The 20,728-nt window shown below is 43.1% G+C and overlaps 1 protein-coding gene across 1 annotated transcript in view; it reads left to right on the top strand.

Moving 5' to 3' along the window:
• The first annotated feature begins 338 nt into the window (after positions 1–338).
• The window catches only part of PTGFRN (prostaglandin F2 receptor inhibitor), a 101,627-nt gene continuing 81,237 nt past the window's right edge, over positions 339–20,728 (top strand). Inside the window, exon 1 of the mRNA XM_037906503.2 lies at positions 339–589. Within this exon, the coding sequence (XP_037762431.1) occupies positions 544–589 (46 nt within the window). The 5' untranslated portion in view covers positions 339–543. The remainder of the gene's footprint in view (positions 590–20,728) is intronic.

Genomic DNA, 20,728 nt, shown 5'->3' with positions numbered 1-20,728 from the left:
GTCTGGGACCAAGGGATCCGTCTCCCCTGTTTCTGTCCCTTACATGGGAGCTCCCCCATCATGTCCAGGGACGTGGGGAGGAGAGGAGGAGGAATCTCTCAGTGGAGCAGGATTTCCCTTCCCCTCATGTGACCAGGCCTCCCGCCGGGCAGAGGTTACCCCGGCGGGCGGGGAATCTCCTCTGCCGGAGCAGGGCAGCCCCTCCGGGGTGGGCGGGGATGTGTTGCGAGCGGGGGCTCCAGGGCGGGCCGGGGGCCGGCTCTCTCCTCCCCTTTAAGGGGGCGGGGGCCGGGCCGGACCCCAGCACCTCCCCCCGATACCTGCGGGAGGGGGAGCGGGGGCGGGGCTGGCAAAGTTTGTCTCTGTGGTTGGCTGCGCCGCGCGGCCGGGCGGCTCCCGGGCGCTCCCAGCCAGGGCAGCGAGCGGGCGGGCGGCTGGTGCGCGGCGCTCTCGGGTCGGCGGCGGGTCCAGCAGCTCCCCAGCGCTGGGGCCGGGCGGGGGGCTCCGAGCAGCATCTTCCGCCCCGCACGCAGCCCGGCCAGCATGGGGCACCGCGTGCGGAGCGCGCCCCTTCTCCTGCTGCTGCTGGGTGAGCCCCTGCGCGGGGGGAGCGGGCAGTGGGGCGGGGTTATTGGAGCAATGTAGGGGCTGAGGGGGGGGGGTTATTGGGGCGGGAGCGCTGGCTCCCCATGGGGATATTGCACCCCCCCCCCGCCGTGTAGCTGCGGGGGAGGAGGTGCCCCAGCCAAGGGGGCTTCGGGCGAGGTGCCCTCTGGGGAGTCCCGGCTCCTTGCGGTGGCCACGCCAGCGCGGAGTGTCCCCCTCCGCCGTGGGCTCAGCTGTGCGAGGCAGCACGTTTGCAGCGCCGAGGCACTTACCCTGGATTTGCTCTGCAGCTGGAGCTGACCCCCTCTCTTTCCCAGAAAAGCGCACAGCCCCGAGAAGTTAATCCCCCCCCGTTTGTATCGATTCATGTTGCTGAGAGCGCGTCTGGCTTCCTCTCCCGCCTTGCGTGTTGGCAGGGCCTGAGGGACGCTCACCTTGAGCCCCTCCCTTTGGGCTAGGGAGCTTGGCACGGCTTGGCCTGTAATCGTTTACCCTGCTTCCCAAAGGTGCGTCTGTGTTTCTTGGAAGGGGTGGGGGTTAGGAAGTCCCTGAACTTCCCAGTCTCTTGTTAGTCTCAGTATTGTAGTTCAAAGTAAAGCTGCTGCTTCAGTGCGTTCATGCCCTGTGCACATGGCTATGATTCAGCCCTCCATAACCTCTGCCAGGTTCCTTTCTCTCATTGTTTGGTTATTGACTCTGCCATGGCAATGTCTCCAGCAGTTGTTTTTACTCCACTTTGCTATGACAGCTAGGCTAACAGAAATGCAGAATCCTTCTACTGGAACCAGGCAAGGTAACAGTAGAAAGGGCTGGCATAGCTCAGGAGGGAATCCAGCTCCCACACTGGCATTCAAAGGCTCTCTGGCACTAATTTTAGCCTTGTTAACTACCATTCTGAATGTACCAAACTGATTAACTCTTGGCACATCTGTAATTACTTATTAAAGTATAAATCTCCTGAGTAGCTATGCTAGGTATGGGTGACAGTGCTAGACAAGACAGGAGGTGTAATCTGTGCTTGTGCCCTGGTCTCTAAATGCTGTGCTGTGTTTTCTCTGTAGATTTAATGACACCTTTTTAATTGTCAAATAAGGTGTGTGTGAGCAAATAACCCCAGAGCAGTTAATTGGGGTCAGTAATCTCTAGCTGTATTGGCATTTTAAAGATGAGATAAAATGCTCCCTATGACTCTTACAGCTTCAATAAAATAACTGAGACAGGCAAAGTACTGCTTTTTCCTCCTCTTTAAAAAGAGACTGAAATACCACTTCACACAGTGGATAGTCAGCCTGTGGAATTCATTTTCATAGGAGGTCAGGGATAGAGAGTGTAGCTGAATTTATAAGGAAGTGGGATAATGTTGACATTCTAGTAATACTTACTTTTCTACAGCCTAGTAGAATTGGTATTATCTGTTCTAGATAAGGGTAACGAAATCTTATACTTCAGAGTCAGGAAGAGATTTTTCTCGTGTACAAGCGCCGTTGGCAAGATGCATTATAGGAGTGTTTCAAGCTTCCTCTGAAATGCTGGATATTGGCTACTACCAGAGCCAGAATGCTGGACTTGATAGTCCAATGATTTTGTCTGATACATCAAATGTTATGTTCCTCTGTTCACCTGTAACAACATATGAGCTCCCTGGGAGGTTCGTTAACTTACATTTTGTAGCACTGTTTTTTTTTTTTTCACAGTCTGTCACTGACAGTGGGCAAAAATGAAGATGATTCCTGCCTTGAAGATCATACAATCTAAAAGTATTTTTCTGCAGATGTATTAAATAATTGTTTTGCAGCTGACAGTAGTATTGGAGTAGGGGTATATTTAAGTAGAGACCAAAGATTGCGCAAGTAAGAACAGAATTACACACACTATTTAAATGATGCTGCATTATATCCATTTAATTGGATAGCAGTACTAGAGGTGTTGCTGCATTGTTGTTATAGGCAGGGTTTGAATAGTCTATTTCATTAATTGCTAGTAGCAGATGGGTGCTAAGGCATCAATTTTTACAGAATTTAACCTTTCATTTAAACAAAACAAATTTTCTAGCCTTCATGGCTGCTGAGTTAACCTCCTGAATGTAAGCTCTTAGTTTTGCCTTCCTGAGGCTGCAGACAGAGTATGCTCCGCATTACAAGCAGCATTACAAGTAGCTGAGGTGTCGGCTGGGCTTCTCAACAGGCTATTGTTTCTGGGCCTCATAGGGACTCCCTATTTCTTTGTGTAGGCATTTTTCTAGATGGAGTCTGGGTTTACCAAAAATAAATAAATCCCTGAGTGTAACACTGAATTTACATGATGCTTTAGGAACTAAATCTTAGGTTAAGATAAGCCCCAAAGACTTTCGAAGGGTAGTGTTACCCTTGTAGGAGATAAAACGTGAATGAAACATCTCCTTAAAGCAGGGGTGGGCAAACTTTTTGACCCAAGGGCCACATCGGGCTGCGAAACTGTATGGAGGGCCGAGTCGGGAAGGCTGTGTGTCCCCAAACAGCCTGGCCCTGGCCCCTGTCCCTTATCCACCCCCTGACTGCTCCTCTCAGAACCCCCCCACCCATCCAACCCCCCTGCTCCTTGTCCCCTGACTGCCCCCCCGGGACCCCACCCCTGATCCTCCCTCCCCCTCCCCCCCCCCGAACCTCTGCCCCATCCAACTGCCCCGGGACCTCCTGCCCCACATCCAACTCCCCCAGCCCTGGGCCCCTTACCATGCAGCTCAGAGCAGCATGTCGGGAGCCGCGCTGCTCCACCCTGCTGGAGCCAGGTGCACTGCCCTGCATGAGCGCACAGCCCCGCTGCCCAGAGTGCTGTCCGTGCGGCGGTGTGGCTGTGGGGGAGGGGCTGGGGGCTAGCCTCCCCGGCCAGGAGCTCGGGCTGGGCAGGACGGTCCCGCGGGCCGGAGTTTGCCCACCTTTGCTTTAAAGTGTGACCTAATGGCCAGCCAGCAGACTAGAAGGCTGTGTTCGTAGCATGGTTTGCTTGAGTACTCTGGATGGTTATAGCTGCTTGTTGATTTTTCCCTTATGTTGGGGTTTGTTCTATTAAAGCTACAAATGCTGCTGTTACCCAGAAGCTCCAGAGCCTGCCAACATTGCCTGGTGAGAAGGTATAAGTGTTTAGGCTTGGTTTTCTTCTGGTATAAACTGCTCAGAGCTGAAGTAACTTAGAGCAGGGTGGAAGCTGGGCTTCACTTGGGGAAGTACTTCTCTTCATACTGGGGTGAACAGAGTCTACTTTCGTTAACCAGTTGTGCATTTTTCAAGCAGTTAAATGTGTAACAAATCCAGGTAACTTTCCCCTGCGACAAACAACTGTCTTTTAAGTAGACATTCTGTTTGTTCAGTGAGAGCTTTTGTGTAAGTGGGGTGGGGAAAGGATTTTGGAGTTCAGAAAAGTTGTTCACTGCTTATGTGCCCTTCATAGGGGTTTGTACTGTGCACACTGGTGTAGTGCAGCTCAGGATGTGTGTGGCTGAAGCACTTGTCTGTCAGATTAGGAATAACTCTTATATTCTTAGCAGAGCCAATAGCTATTTAATGAAAACAACCACCATCACAGCTGCCATGGAGGGGCCTATTAGTGCCAGTCTCAGCAGAGAGGCTGTGAGGTCTGAACTCTCCTCTCTCCTGGCTTAGGTCTCTCTGGGACAGTGGGAGGGGAAAATTGCTCTGCTGTTGCCAATGTCTTCAATCTGCAGGGCTGTCAAGTGAACACATTTGGTCAGTATGAAAATCACTCAGAAAACAAAACATCCAGGATAGGACTCTGTTTTTAAAAATAATGATCTAGTGATTATTTTATTATTGCTGGCATATGATGTGTATTTAATCAGCAACCCGAATAACTGCCTTCTTTTTCTTTCTTATTATTTAAAAGTATCATGATAAGTATTTAAACTTAATTTAAAAAAACAAAGCTTGCTCTTATTTGAGTGAGAAGGAACTTGGGAGAAGCAGATGGAGACAATAGTCAAGTCCCATTACTGGCACATCTGCTCTGCCTCCAAATGTACAACGTTCTTCATTGGCACAGAAGCCCTTGCAACAGCTTCTCTCCTCTGTAATTCCAGAGATCTGTCCAGCATTACAGATCCTTGCCAGAAACCTTCTGGTATGGACCTCTCGGGTTATTTGTTATGACTTTCCTCTGAAATTGTTTGGTTTCTCAGGTGCTACAACAATTAATAATTTTTGAATCAAGGTTTAATTCAAACTTGGCAATTAAAGGCTTCCAATAATTAGTTGCCTGTATATTGTTGTTGTTGTCAACCACAAGCCTTTTCTAGTCATTTTCGGCAGCTGCAGTTACACTACGGATAGCATTAGAAAAAACAGAAACTGGTAGAATCTTGAGGTTCTAGGGGATGGGATGGCAGAGATAAGAGGGATACAGGGCTGGGGGGAAGCTTACCAAACATAGTACAGTGAAACCAGCACTGAGTTCCCTAATCCTCCTCCACATCACTGGCATGCTTCTGTTGGCAGGCCTTTTATTCTACCACATGGAGTAAGAGAGCGGGAAAGGGCTGTTCCCTGACTGGTGTTTGGAGGGGTGGGAGACATCAGTCCAGTTCCTTTCCTTTTCCCCCCAGAGGTGGATGAAAGTCCCACCAGGAGGGGAGTATCCAGCCCAGTCTTTTGTCGCCTTTAGGAAGGGGAAGTATTTTCCACATAATCTTGTCAGTCTGATTTATGTTCTTGGAGGGTGGAGTTAGGGAAGCAGGGGTGGAAGGAAGAGGTGGGAGGCACAGCTGTTTTTCTTCATCCCCCTTCCACAATCTGCCCCAACAGGGTTGTAAGATGTTTCTTCCTCAATACTCCAGGCTGACTTTCACTGGGGCAGGGGGGGAGTGCTGCTTTCTCCCATATCTGCTTATACCCTCCCACCCCACCTGACAGGCTGGCAAATAGTAGCTTATCCTCATCCTTTCTCCAGCCCGTTCCCATCCTTGGTGTGATGTTTCTCAGAAGCCTATTCAAAACTTCAGCATGAAAGTAGGTAGCACAGGTGTTTGTTTTCTAGAATTCCCCCCTCCCTCCCATGCCACCCTTGATTGCTGCTCTTTGAAGCAGCAGTCTGTTGTCTTCAGGCAGCTACTGCTGTGTTTGGCTCAGTGCCCTGCTTTTGATGATGTATATAAGCCTGCCTGAGCAAGAGGTAGGATAAAAAGTGAGGGTCAATTTAAAAATAATTGCAGCCATGCTCTACAGAGATGAACCCCTTTAAAAATGGTACATGTGCATGTAAAAGTCAATTTTTCTATGATTTGTTTCATGGACTTTACAGAACTCTGTAGATGCTGTTGAAGGGCTATCTTTTCTGCAGTACCTCCTTAATGTTCGTAGACATTCATAGAGTTCCCACAGGATCCAGATTTCACCTCTAATAACTCTAAAAATTTTCCACCCAAATCAAATAAAATAGTCCTGTTCCATAGTTCTTGTTAACCACAAATGTGTGAAACAAACTTTGGAAGTTTTCTTTACAGAGATGCAGTTACAAGACCTCATTTTTAGAAAGTGGAAAATTTAATTGTCTTTTCAGTATTTGAGAAGTCTTTTAGTGCTTTTGGTAAAGTTGCATATTGGGGGAAGGGTACAGATTATTCTGATCTGTCTAGACCAATCATTAGAAATTCCAGTCAGAAATAATTTATATATATTAAGCTTGTTGGGTCAGAATCAGGCTTATAATGGAATATTTCATAATCTTAACAGTCACTACTTTCTAGCTCAATAATTCCCCAAAACCAAAACAAATGGACAAAAAACCCCTACATTAAAATGGAGTTAAGATTAAAAATATGTATCAGTAATTTAAGAGTAAAAAAAAATTAGAGGGCTGTTACAATTATACCCAAACTTATAAGAGCCAGGAGGGGTCCACAGGAGAAGTCATGGAGTTTATTGTCGGCACACTTTGTAAGACAAAAATGCTTATGGATGCTGAATGTTTCATTTTGGTAAATTGTATTTGTTGAGTGTTTTTGGTGGCTGGGGTGGTTTAGCGAAGGTTGTCATCTAAACTGCATTAGCACTCCAAGAGCACCAGGCCTTTTGCCAGTACATGTGACACAGTTCTGAAGAAAAGTTATAAAAAGACACCCGAAAATCAACTTCTTGGACATCATGATTAGCTTCAACAATGGAGCTCTACAGATAACTATATATAAGAAACCCTCAGATCACCACACTTACTTTCACAGGTTTAGTAACCACTCCAGACACAGTAACAAATGTTATCTATGGCAGTGGTTCTCAACCTCTCCAGACTAGTTGTATCCCTTTCAGGAGTCTGATTTGTGTTGTGTACCCCCAAGTTTCACTTCACTTAAAAACCACTTACTTACAAAATCAGATATCAAAATACAAAAGTGTCACAGCACACTATTACTGAGAAATTGCTTACTTTCTCATTTTTACCATATAATTATAAAATAAATTAATTGGAATATAAATATTGTACTTACATTTCAGCATATAGTGTATATATGCAGACAATGACTTGTTTATATTGCTCTGAAATTTTAGTTTGTACTGACTTTGCTAGTGCTTTTTATGTAGCCTGTTGTAAAACTATGCAGATACCTTGATGAGTTGATGTAGCCCCTGGAAGAACTTTGCATACCCCCAGGGATACACGTACCCCTGGTTGAGAACCACTGATCTACGGCTAGGCACTCGGATACCACAGAATATAATCTAAAGAGAAAGTCTGGGATTCACACTTAAAACCGCCTCACCAAAAAAGGATGCTCCATGGGAGAAGTAGATCACATCATGGAACGGGTCACCCAAATACCCTGAGAGAACCTGCTTCTATACAGAAATAAAATCCCCTCCCACTGCGTACCCCTACTTGTCACCTACTGCCCCATCCTGGAACCTATGCGGGGTATCATTAAACAGTTACAACTCAGACTCAATGGGGACCACATCCAGTAAGAAATCTGTCCCAAACCCCCTCTTCTGGCCTTCAAATAGTCCCCCAAGCTCATCATCAGAAGCAAGCTCCCCACAGACCAGGACCCACCAACTCAAGCAGCTGCAGCCCCTGCCACAAGAACAGATGCAGAATCTGCAGACATCTCTCTACTGCTACCATGATCAGTACCACCCACAATACACGTTTCAAGATCCATGGGTCCTACACATGCTTATCACAGTATGTGGCATACCTCATCCAGGGCACTAAATACCCCAGTAACAACTATGTGGGTAAAATGAGACAATCACTATGCATTCAAATGAACTCACACAGAAAAATGATAAAAGACAAAAGCACCCTCTTTCCTGTGGGCAAACGCTTTTCACAAAATGATCACTCCATATCTGACCTCTCAGTCCTCGGCGTGAAAGGAAACCTGTACGATGCCCTCAAAAGATGAGCCTAGGATCTTAAATTCATAACTCTACTAGACACCAAAAATCATGGTCTTAATAAAGGCAGTGGATTTATAGCTCATTACAACAATCTGTAACCCACTAACTCTCCTTTGTCCCCTGACTGTAGAGGTGTTAACTGACTGCTTCACCTTGAATGGTCTCTTGCAACATGTTAACTCCTTATCTGTCCACCCTTATTACCTCTTCCAACTTGTCTCCCTTAAGAAAAGGAGGACTTTGTGGCACCTTAGAGACTAACAAATGTATTTGAGCATAAGGTTTCGTGAGCTACAGCTCCCTTCATCGGATGCATCCGATGAAGGGAGCTGTAGCTCATGAAAGCTTATGCTCAAATACATTTGTTAGTCTCTAAGGTGCCACAAGTCCTCCTTTTCTTTTTGCGGATACAGACTAACATGGCTGCTACTCTGAAACTTATAAAAAGAGACTGACAAAAGTTTTGGGAAAAGGGATGTTATGTATAAGCGAGTTGGTCAGGATATTGATAGGTGTACATCTTAACTTGTGCTCTGAAGAGCAAAAAAAAAAAAAATCTGCTTTCCCAACCATATTGGTGTTCACTAAAAAGTTAATTCAGTCCAAAAGTTCCAAGTTTTCAGACACCTTCTGAGGTTCATATGTTTGCAGAGAAGAATTCTAAAAGTAACCAGCTAACTGTAAAGTCCTGATGAATCAGATTACATTGAGGTCAAAAGAATAAAACAAACTTAGTTTCTAGACCAAAATGCTTTTGAGATAGGATTTTCTAGATAACAGTGTGAGGGCACCTAGAGCCTTGAATACATAACTTTCTTTTCTAAATCTTAATAGATAAAACTTAAGACATTTGGAAAGTGAAAAACTACTAAATTTTAGAAATTCCGTATCTCAAAACTGGCTTATCTAATTCAACTTGGACTTCAATTTTTTTATTTTTTTTTATTAATTTTTTTTTAAAGATCTGCTCTGGTCTGAGTAAGCAGGACAAAGCAAACAGGATAGAGTTTTTTCAGAGTTAGATGAGGTTTCAAAAGGTGGGCTTATAATGGAAATCGTCTCACAACCTTAACTATGGAGTCACTTCTGTGGTGCTATAATTAAGTTTAATGTCCTTAAAGGAGATTTGACTAAGAGGTGGGGCAATGTCACTAAACTTCAAGAAGGGGATTTTTTTTTTAAAGTAGTCAGAGCCTGAAAGGGGAAGTTAGTAAATTAGAATCAAATACAGTACAGTGTCATGGAGGCTGCTTAAGACATACTGTAGAGCAGGGGTAGGCAACCTATGGCCCGTGTGCCAAAGGCGGCACGTGAGCTGAGTTTCAATGGCACTCTCACTGCCTGGGTCCTGGCCACCAGTCCGGGGGGGCTCTGCATTTTAATTTAATTTTAAATGAAGCTTCTAAAACATTTTAAAAACCTTATTTACTTTATAATATATAACTAAACTATTGTTGTATGTAGACTTATAGAAAGAGACCTTCTAAAAACGTTAAAATAGAGTGACTAAATGAAGACTCGGCACACCACTTCTGAAAGGTTGCCGACCCCTGCTGTAGAGCATCATGGAAGACTTTTCTATTCCAGAACATAAAAAGGAAACAAATGGAGGAAGAATCCTAGCATGGTTGTATTAATGAATAGGAGTTTATCGAGGCCCTAAAAAAGTCCTTTAACAGATGGAGATCCAGCCTAAGCAATGCTAATAGAACAGAATAATTGTTCTATGCAGTGTTGTTGTAACCGAGTTGGTCCCACAATATTAGAGAGACTAGCTGGTGACGTAGTATTTTTTTTACAAGACCAACTTCTGTTGATGAGAGAGAGAGAGAAGCTTTCAAGCTTAAGATGAATTGTGTAAGTTTGAAAGCTTATCTCTTTCAGCAGCAGAGGCTGGTCCAATAGACGACATTATCTCTCCCACCTTGCCCCCCAGAATAATTGTTGACAGTTAACTGGTGATTAAGAACCTGATCCAAAGCACTTGCCCAGGGAAAAGTGCCATTGAAATTTTTGGTAATTCTTCCCTTGGAGGGGAATACAGGGCTGTATAAGTGGCAAGAGGAAATTTGAAAAAGCAAAGCCAAATATAACCTTTTCCGTTTCATTTGAAATGGGAAATTTGTGGGAGGTTCAGTTGGTTCATAATATCCCCAGGTATAATCTGAGATTATAAGGAGACTGCATCACGCTTTACCAAAGAGGATGATGAGAAAATAACTATCGGGGAGTTTCTTATTTTCAGGTAGTGAAGGTGAAATACTGTCAGAGAGAAGTATCAAGAAGTGATGAAACAAGTCAAAATTTCACTGGACTTGATGATATTTATGTGGGTCTTCTAAAAGAACTGAAGAATTAACTGCGCTACTAACAAAAATAACTACTAAAGTAGAAGACTGAAAGTTGGCCAATATTGTAATCTACTTTTAAAATGGATCTAAAGATGTTTTTTGGAATTAATTGACCAGTGAAGTTCAGTACCAGGAAAAGCAGCTGAGGAACTACTTAGATCGAATTCTAAGGCACTCTATGACTATCAAAGGGACAAACTACACAGCTGTTGATACGCAGAGCAGCTAGCAATGCCTATACTTCAGGTTGCCTAACACTTTCCAGTATAAGACTATGTTTGGAACAGTTTGCCTCCAGAGGTTGTGGAAGCTCCTTTGCTGGAGGTTTTCAAAAGGAGGCTGGATAGCCATCTCTCTTGGACGGTTTGGACACAACAATTGCTGCATCTTGGTAGGGGATTAGACTAGATCAGTGGTTCTGAACCAGGGGTGCACAGAGTTCTTCCAGGAGGGGGTACATCAAATCATCTAGATATTTGCTTAGTTTTACAAGAGGCTACATAAAAAGCATTAACGAAGTCAGTGCAAACTAAAATTTCATACAATGACTTGTTTATACTGCTCTATGTACTGTACACTGAAATGTAAGTACAATATTTATATTCCAATTCATTTATTTTATAATTATATGGTAAAAATGAGAGAGTGCACAGTTTTTTCAGTAAGTGTGTGCTGTGACTTTTGTATTTTTTGTTTGATTTTGTAAGCAAGTAGTTTTTAAGTGAGGTGAAACGTGGGGGTATGCAAGACAAATCAGAAATACAGTAGTCTGGAAAGGTTGAGAGCCACTGGACTAGATGACCCTTGTGGTCTCTTCTATCCCTGTGATTCTATGTTTTAGTTTATAATGAAGCTTGGCAGAATTTGATTTTTCAGTTTTTCATAATTTTGACGGCTAACATCTACACTTCAAGCATTTCTTTAGCTTTCTATCAATTTAAATTTTCATAGTTATAGGAAATTATGAAGGGGAGGGTCAGACAATCTTTAATGACAGTAAATGTCTGTCGTTATTGGCCTGTTCAGTAGTTTGTACTGACACGTTACCCTTCATGATAACCAGTGTATCCTCTAGCTGTGACATTTTTCTTAATCTAAAAAGGAATTGTTCAGCAGAATCTTAACTCTTGTTCTAAACATGTTCCTGGCCCATATGTGGGCAAAGAATATCTGCCAGATATGTAGCAAACTTGAACTAATCCAGCATTCTTCCTGGATTTTCAGACAACCCTAAGTTGTTTAGAGAGAAGTGCCCTGTTTCTTCTTCTCATTTGGGTGTTAACTCTGAAGCTTAATGATGACCATTTAAATCCCAACACTAACTATTATCACTGCTGATCATTAGAATAGCAATATATCCAGCTAACGTACTTATCCACTGTGGTTGAATACAGTGACTGGTATTGAGGGGTGGGTCACTGAGATAGCCCTTTACTAATGAGAACTGCTGGGATGGACTGAGGTGTTCAAGGTTCCTTCCTGTCTGCTCTAACCCTACCCAGAACATGAGGAGTGGAGGGTGGAAAGAGATGATGCATCTCCCTCCCCATTGGCAAAATCTTCTTCTGCCTCCTAGGCACCAAAAAACCACGAATGTCCCCAACCCAGATGTCAAAACCTCTAGCTTTTCTCCAAGACAAGAATTGTATTTTTAGTGCTATATCCCTATGCCACAATGAATATTTGGGGTCAGCATAAAAGAAATGGACCTTAGTGTCAAAGTAACATAGAGTGCTGCACTGCTAATATTGTGCATTTCTTGTTTAATTCAGTTTTAAAAAAATCATATTTACTTGAATGTGCTACAGAGTTTCCAGTCTGCTGCAGAAACTAGGCAACTTGCCTCAAACTGCAGGTTTAGATTTGGCCCAAGGCGTGTGGGACCTTAACTTTAGCTTGCTTAAGGCCAATGAGGAGATTTCGACCATGTGTGTGTTTGCTCCTTTGGTGACCAACTGTTCAGGTGACAAAGCTCTGACCAGTGACATTTCTTGAACAGAACCTTCTTTTCGGCTTTAAAAAAACAACAAGCAAGCAAGCCTGACAATTTATTTTGGTAGTTTAGAAACAGTGCTTGTTTGGGGGTGAGGGAGTTTTGGTTGCCTTATATCTTTGGGAGACCTAGCACAAATGGGGGGCTGAATAGTCACTGTCTGGGCTATTGACCAAGTGCTGGGCACAGGAAGCTGTATTGATAGGGGTCTGTCAACAGTACACAGCTACTGACAAATGTGTGTTTGGGAATGCTGGGAAGAACAAAAGGTGTAGCGAGGTGATAGGCTGCTTCAGAAACAAGACGGGGCGGGCGGGGGGGAAGGGGAGCGGGCAAAGGTCAGAAAGAAAGGGGAGTTCTGTCTGCAAGTGAAGAATGAGGTAAGAAAACCTGCACCAAGGAATAGTCCTTGCAAAAGATGAGAGAGAGCATGTTCAAGCTTTACTGCTTTAATGCAGTACTAGGAAGGGAGCCTGAAACATCAGATCTTGAAGTCACCTTGCCTATTACTCACCAGTGTTGAGTAGGAAACTTTCCCTAGGAAGTCAGGGATCTAATGGATTTCTTCAGAACATAAGCTTTAACTCAAAACAAGGGCTGAATGGTCCCTGGGGACTGTACTTCTTTCCCAGCTATTAGAGAGAGTCTCTCTTGGCTATGGTTGAGGACAGCATGGGAAAAGCTTGCACTTCTGTTGTCCCTGCTGTCTGTTCTGTGGGTGAATAAAGGACTTTGGTGTCCAAGACTGAGTTGAGCACCTCTTACTAGCACTTCACCTTCCCCTCCTCCCACCAGTTTTATTTTCTATATATTTATACAGTAATTTGAAAGACTGAATTGGCAATTATTTCCATTAAATGCAGCTGAGGGTGACTTTAACAAGCATGTGGGGTAACTGACTCCCAAACCCAAGAACTTCCCTGAGATGTTGGTCATATACCATCATCTTACGATATAAAACTCACCTGACGATGTTCTTGACTCTGGGTAGAGACCCCAGTAAGCCATTCCAGGTGGCCCATTCTGTGTTTTGTATCCTTAAACTTTTTTTCTTCTCTAACTCTGTTTAAAAGCTGCTATTGGCCATGGTAGCACATGTAAGCTATTTAAAGGGAAGGTTCAAGACTTGGTCTCCAAGGTGCATGATTTTATTGGAGGTTAATAGCGAGTGTGGAGAATTCCGTTGTGCTCCTAATAATTTCCCATATTGAGAGGTGCCCAAACTCTGCCCGGTAGAAGACTGCAGTGGCAACTTGCAGGAGCTTCACAAGTTCTCCAGAGTGGTGTAAAATAGAGCAGATGCAGCTCAGATATATTGTTGTGGTCCATGGAGACTACGGGTTCCTACGCATAATTGTCACTTGTATCAAGGTAGTATGTTACCTGTCGAGATCTCTAGTTTCTCTGTGTCACTCCGTAGCTGCGGAGTCCCAGCAGTTTCTGCAATAAATGTAATACAGTGCAGATCTATTCCAGTCTGGTGGTACTGAAATTGCGTTACTATTTCTGAAAAAGATGACACGAGTGCGCTGAACTTGAGTTTATAAAAAGCTGATAATGCCTGCTGAGAAACTTGAATAGCTTTCTATTTAGAGTGATAATTTTGCTTATCTGGCACATAATTCTGTCTTTCTGAAATTTCATCTGTTTTCTCTTTATTATTAGGCACTTGTAGGAAAATGGCATCTCATCTGGCTTTTTTAGAATTTCTGTTTCTACACTTGAAAACATAATCCTGTCTTCTATGCTTGCTTCCCTTTTCTTCCTCCAGTTGAATCTACTGCTTTTGTCCAAAGTGCTTTCTTCACAGTGTCAGAATTGCAAGCTGATGAGGCTCTTATTGATCTCTCTTGGGTGCGCCTTCTCCTGGGGAAATTGCTATGGGCAGCAGCAGAGTGATATTCTGTCTTTAAAATGTGAGAAGTGGGAAGTCATGAGACGGCCATGGGCCTGTGCTGAATTTAAGCTGTTAGTGGATGGAGGATTAGGACCAGTGTCTTGTGTACTCCCTGTCTCACTAGACCTAAATTATGCCATAATTATATTTTGATTTATTACAATTATGATATTTTTTGCCACATACATGCTGAAATAGGCAGCATGTAGAAGTTTCTGCATAAACTTCAAGTAAACTCAAAACCAGAGGTTTTTAATTTAATTAGCCATGAAAATGGGTAATAGTACAGTATGCCTTGTATTTATTTTGATGTGCAGTTTCCTCAAAATCTCCATTCCTTTTAGACTATCTCAACTTAATGCCCCCGAGTTTTCAATCTGTGGCATAAATTTGTATTTCTGATATGAACTTCAGAAGCTGCTGACGGGGATGAGGTGAAGGCTTTGGTTGTGGGGGCTGTTGACGTGCAAGAAGGGATTGGGAAATGTATGGCATGTTGCCATGAGGGTTGCCAACGGTCCCTTATTACAAAGAACGTCCCTTATTTTTTCATCTCTGTACATTAAGATCGGGAGTTGCTGAGTGCTGCAAAAAGCAACAAGGAATACCCTTGGCAAATGTAGGGGAGTACTGCTTGTTTATTATTTTATTAATAATAATAATATTGGGAGGAGGGGTGGGGTGGGGGTGCGAAGAAAATAGACCCTTATTTTTGAAATACAATGTTGGCAACCCTAGTGTCAGTGCCATCCAGATTCAGCTAAGCTCGTGGCACTGGGAGGCTTCTCCTCTTCCCTTCCTCTTTCTGGGCAGGGGTGGAAGTGACCTGGAGTTCCATTTCCCTTTCAAAACTTTCTGGAGCCCTGTTCCAACAACCCTTGATCCCTTCCAGCAGCTTCACTCCACCCTCAAATCTGCATCCAACAAAAGCAAATAAGTACATTTGTTGGATATTTCTGCTAAAGCTAGCAATGAAATAATTAATGAGGATACTACATTTGCTGTCTTTAGCTTCAGTGTTCAGACCCACTAGAACTGACTGAGCCTGAGCTTGCTGTCTCCGGCTATGTATAGATTCATGACTGCACTGGTTTACATTAAGTCTGTATTTGGGAGGGTAGCCTCACTAAGCAGATGAGCTAAATGTTAACTTTTTAAAAACTAGATTCTGGAGCATGGTTCTGTCAGAGGGTGGATTCTGCAGCTGCATAAACACAGGGCTCTGACTATCACCTCAAGTTGAGAACAAACTGTATAAGTAAAGGTGTTTCATTAAGGCCAAAAGTCTTTTCTTCCAAATTGTTTATATTATAAATACTGTAGTAGCAGCCAGATGCCCAGTCACGATTAGGGCCCTGGTGTGTTAGACACTGCACAAGTGCATAGAAGTATGTAGTTCTTGCCATAAAGAACTTATAAACTTGAGTAGAGAGTGTATATGGTAATTCTCACAAACTTAAACACAGCCTGTTCTGAAGATCTTGTAATCTAACTCTGACTAATGCAGTGTGAGAACAGCTTCATTAGAGACTTATAAAGACATGTAATAATGAGAGAGACAGATATACCTGCCAGATAGATCACAAACAGTTAATTCATTACATTTTATATAGGGGCTTTCCAGTGGGATCCCAAAGAACTTTAGAAGCTTTCACTGACTGCAAATTATATATGCTGTATAAGGAAATGAATCTCCCATAAATTAATGCATCCACCAATAGAGTGAAAAAACAAGTAACATTAAATGAATCAGGACAGGACAGAAGGTGATGAATATCCTAACTGAAACTACAGGTAATTGTACTTGTAAACTGGTTAAACGCAAGATGTGTGTCTTGACGGGAAAAAGGGGTGTTTTTTTTTTTAAATTATTAATGTTTTAAGCTAACATGATTGGAAAAAATACCTCCTTTTTGTCTATCAATGCAGGGCTAAGTGTGAGCACTTCTACTCTTTTGGTGCAATGAGCACATACTTTGTGTATAGATTTACAGTTAAACCTACCAATTAGTAGGTTACAAAGTGTACCACTTGCTTAAAATATTTTACAGTATGAAGCCTGTTCTATCTGAGTACTTTGAAATGTCTTAATCTGATGGTGGTATTATCTCCTGGGAAGTGTTGTTCAGATCACTAATTTTTTTTTAAATTCAGTTCTTGTTGCTGAGAAATTAGGGAAGAAAAAAACTGACTTGTTAATTAGGACCCCACAAATGTAGCTTTTTGTTAGTTCTCAAGAGGCAAGATAAGTGCCTTAGTTACTTTTTTGATCGCTTTTTATAAGCGTAATAACTGATTTACTGTTTAATAATTAACTAAACAAACTTTATTGCAAGGTGGTGCTGTTAACATGACTGATTCCGGGGTATAAACAAAGAGGTAAAATCAAATAACTTTGAGATACAATCGAATAAAAAATCATTTACCAGAGAAAATGAACAGGGATCTTACTTTCAAGCTTCCAAGCAGGAATTGCAAACAATGAAGAATTAATAAATACCTGTTTTAATAGGTTTACATAGGAAGGACCTGTCAGCCTTTTTGTTGTGGCTTTTAAATCTATCAACATGTATCTTGTTGGCTTTAGACTTGGCATAGATGCAAAGTTGTTGTTTTGCTTAAAAATAAAGATTTTTTTTTAAATGTTCAGAAGTCTGTGATAACTTGGTAGTTTTTCTGTTGCAGCTGTTTCTAAGAGATAATTAAATCATAGTTCCTTTCCTCCTGCTTACTGGGTTTTGTGGGTGTTAACACCTCAGATACATACTATCATGGGACATGAGTGAGGGGGCCATTTTCTCACATCATGTGGATTTCAGTGTCTCTTGTTTGTTCATCCTTTATTTTTTGGTTAATGTTTTTGGTCAGAGCTTTCAACTTTTTGTGCATGGGAGGTCAAAGGATCAGAAGCAGCTAGGCAACTCTTGGGTTTAAGTTGGTGCTGGGTAAATGCTATGGCAAATCAGTTTTTGTTTTTCTCTTTTTGCAGGGTGGGAGGTTGTTTGCCTCATGTTTTGAAAGACATAAGTACTCCCTGTTCTCTTTGTCGCAAAGGCCAGAGTGGGAGTCCTTGACTTGGTATGATTGTTATGATATTCTGATAAGGATCAGAAACTAGCCCTGGGTTTGATGGCACAGATGTATGCTTTTGTCGGCTGATCTAATCAAAAACACTTTTCTGAAAATCTGGTTCCAATAGAACTGTGTAACTCCTTTGTAACTTGAGCGCTACTCAGAGTCAGATTGGCCAGCTAGGAGAGGTGATTATAATGGCTGTATATTAGTTTTTTATGTAGCATCTTTCATTCAGAAGGGTCTCAAAGAGCTTTACAGAATATATATATTAATAATCTCATAGTATCTTTTATAAGGGTGGGGGACCATTAAGAGAAATTTGGGGCCATAGTACATGATGTTCGTTGGGTACCCACCCCCTCCCATTTCACTTTATTTTTAAAGACTTTTGTGGAGGGACCTGAGCTCAGGACCCTGGTATAATTGTTCCCCTTTCTGTTCCCCTATTCTGTTTGAATACTGCAGAAAATTACTAACTCAGCCCCCCTCCCCTTGATTTTAAATGGGGTGTGCTTCACTTTCTATCTGCACTGTTAAACAGCTGCCACACTATGGTCAGAAGTGGCTGCTTTTCAGTGATGAGTGAAGTGATTCCTTTGTAGAAATGGATACAGTGATTAGCATAAGGCTGCCAAGATCTGAAGTATTCATAGCCCACACCTTCATTCTGGTGATGAGGGGGGCTGCTGCTGATTTTGTTGTTAATTTTTAGGTAAATGAGGTGCATCCCCTCTGGCTCCTGAACAGTTGGTAGCATGCTCTGTGGTTGGGTAAAGCTTGGTTCTGGAGCTTTTTGCTCATGAAAGCTCTAGGCATTATGATGCCTTAGACTTTAGGTGACAGAGATGAACAAGATATATTGGGTCATATCCAGTCGGTCCCCCTCCTTTTCCTCCCCCCCCTTCCCCCCCGCAGTAAAGTGTGGTTTTTTTGTTTTTTTTTGGTCTGTAGCAAATAGCATTGTTTTGTTACTGTCTTGATTCCTATAAACATATAAGCTGATTCTCAGTGTTAGTTACTAAACAATTTCAGGTACTTACATAATGCAAAAGTTAGGTATATGGGAGTTGCTAATTGTAATAAAGAGAGGTTTCAGAGTAGCAGCCGTGTTAGTCTGTATTCGCAAAAAGAAAAGTGAGCTGTAGCTCACAAAAGCTTATGCTCAAATAAATTTGTTAGTCTCTAAGGTGCCATAAGTACTCCTTTTCTTTTTGTAATAAAGAGAATTCTCTTTCCATTTGCAGGATGGCAAACAAACTAGTACAACCTAGAACAATCCTACAACTATATCAGCAGCCAAACAAAATAACAAGATCTCCATCCTAATATTAAACAATTCCTCTGCTGGCCCCAAGGTCCAAGATTCTGTACATTTTTTTCTGCTCCTTTGGTTCAATCTCTGTCTTCACCCTGTCTGTCTCCCACATTGTTTGAGATTCTCTATTCCCTTTGTTCTTGAAGGAGTTCTTCTAAAATTCCATGTTCTCTTTTGCTTCCTTTTTCACCCTCCCCGCTGACTCATGCACTGAAAGTGCAGTGTCCTCAGTGCTCCGCTCCCCTCTTGGCCCAGAGAATGCGAATGAGTTGGTCCTAATTGATGTGTACTGCATTAGGTTGCTGTTCCAGGTTCCCAATCTTAGACACTATATAGTGTTGGTGGCCATATAAATACCCAGTTAAATGAATTAATTGGGGCATCTGAATGTGAGTTTTTCTTTCCTTCCTCCCTCCCTTATTGTCATCTATGTTGAGCATACCGTGTGTTCCCAGAAGAGGCAGGCAGCAGAGAGAAATCCAACTTTAACTTTGAGCAGAACGTTTGTTGCATATTTAAGCTCTAGGGTGACCAGACAGCAAATGTGAAAAATTGGGACGGGGGTGGGGGGATAATAGGAGCCTATATAAGAGAGAGACCCAAAAATCGGGACATCTGGTCACGCTATTAAGCACGCAAGTTGAAAAATTATTAGTTTAAGGGTGAACATCCAACTTCTTCTAAGCCCCTTTGTGACTGTGCTTTATGATGCAGTCTTAAATTACATGGTCACATACTGTTTCTCGAATATATACTTTTTTTCAACAACCATAGCAATACATGTATAATATCTGCAGTACTGTGTGTGTGCCTGGCAGTCCATTAATCCTGTTTGTATGAAATAATACGTTTAGTACAGATCAAATATAACCAAGTAATAGTGATTTTGTGTGTTCAACTTGACATCTTTAAAGAAGCCTAATTTTTGACAGGTTTCATTCAGAGTGGTAGCCGTGTTAGTCTGTATCAGCAAAAAGAACAGGAGTACTTGTGGCACCTTAGCCCTGGTCTACACTAGGACTTTAGGTCGAATTCAGCAGCGTTAAATCGATGTAAACCTGCACCCGTCCACACAATGAAGCCCTTTATTTCGACTTAAAGGGCTCTTAAAATCGATTTTCTTACTCCACCCCTGACAAGTGGATTAGCGCTTAAATCGGCCTTGCCGGGTTGAATTTGGGGTACTGTGGACACAATTCGACGGTATTGGCCTCCAGGAGCTATCCCAGAGTGCTCCATTGTGACTGCTCTGGACAGCACTCTCAACTCAGATGCACGATTGTTTGCCGTTGCTTTGACGCAGGGAGGGGCGACTGACGACACGGCTTACAGGGTTGGCTTACAGGGAGTTAAAATCAACAAAGGGGGTGGCTTTACATCAAGGAGTATTTCAGGCAGGACTTCACGGAGGGTTCCAATAAGAAATGGTGCACCTAAGTTATTGTTCTTATTGGAACAAGGAGGTTAGTCTGGCCTCTGATTGATACATGGCTAGATTTACCTCACTGCACCTTCTCTGTGAGTGACTGCAGTGTGACCTAGAGGAATGAGTCCCCTAGACGGGGGCCGGGGGGGCGGGGGTTTGCAAATGAGTACCAAACAAATCTGGTCTATTCTTGTTTTGATCCACTCCATCTATCTTTTACATCTTTGGCTGGCAGCAGACGGTGCAGAAGGACTGCAAGCCATCCACATCTCATGGCTGCTCGGCAGAAGATGGTACAATCGGACTGCTAGCCATCCTCATCTCTTGCCTGCCCGGCAGAAGATGATGCAATAGGACTGCTAGCAATCCGTATCGCCTGCCTGCTCACCATAAGATGGTTCAATAGGACTGACTGCAGGACTAAAGAGAATGACTTGATCAAGTCACTCCAAATTTAGTCCCTGCACCCATGTCTGCCCAGGCGCTCCTGATCGACCTCACACAGGCGACCAGGAGCACCTCGGACATGACGATGACGGCTACCAGTCCTGTTGCACCGTCTGCTGCCACAAGGCAATGGGTTGCTGCTGCTGTGTAGCAATGCAGTACCGTGTCTGCCAGCACCCAGGAGACATACGGTGACAATGAGCTGAGTGGGCTCCATGCTTGCCGTGGTATGG

Source organism: Chelonia mydas, chromosome 1 (genome assembly GCF_015237465.2).
Source record: "Chelonia mydas isolate rCheMyd1 chromosome 1, rCheMyd1.pri.v2, whole genome shotgun sequence".
Lineage (NCBI taxonomy): Eukaryota > Metazoa > Chordata > Testudines > Cheloniidae > Chelonia > Chelonia mydas.
Note: the sequence above shows the minus strand (reverse complement) of the source record. Positions and strands in the feature narration are given on the sequence as shown.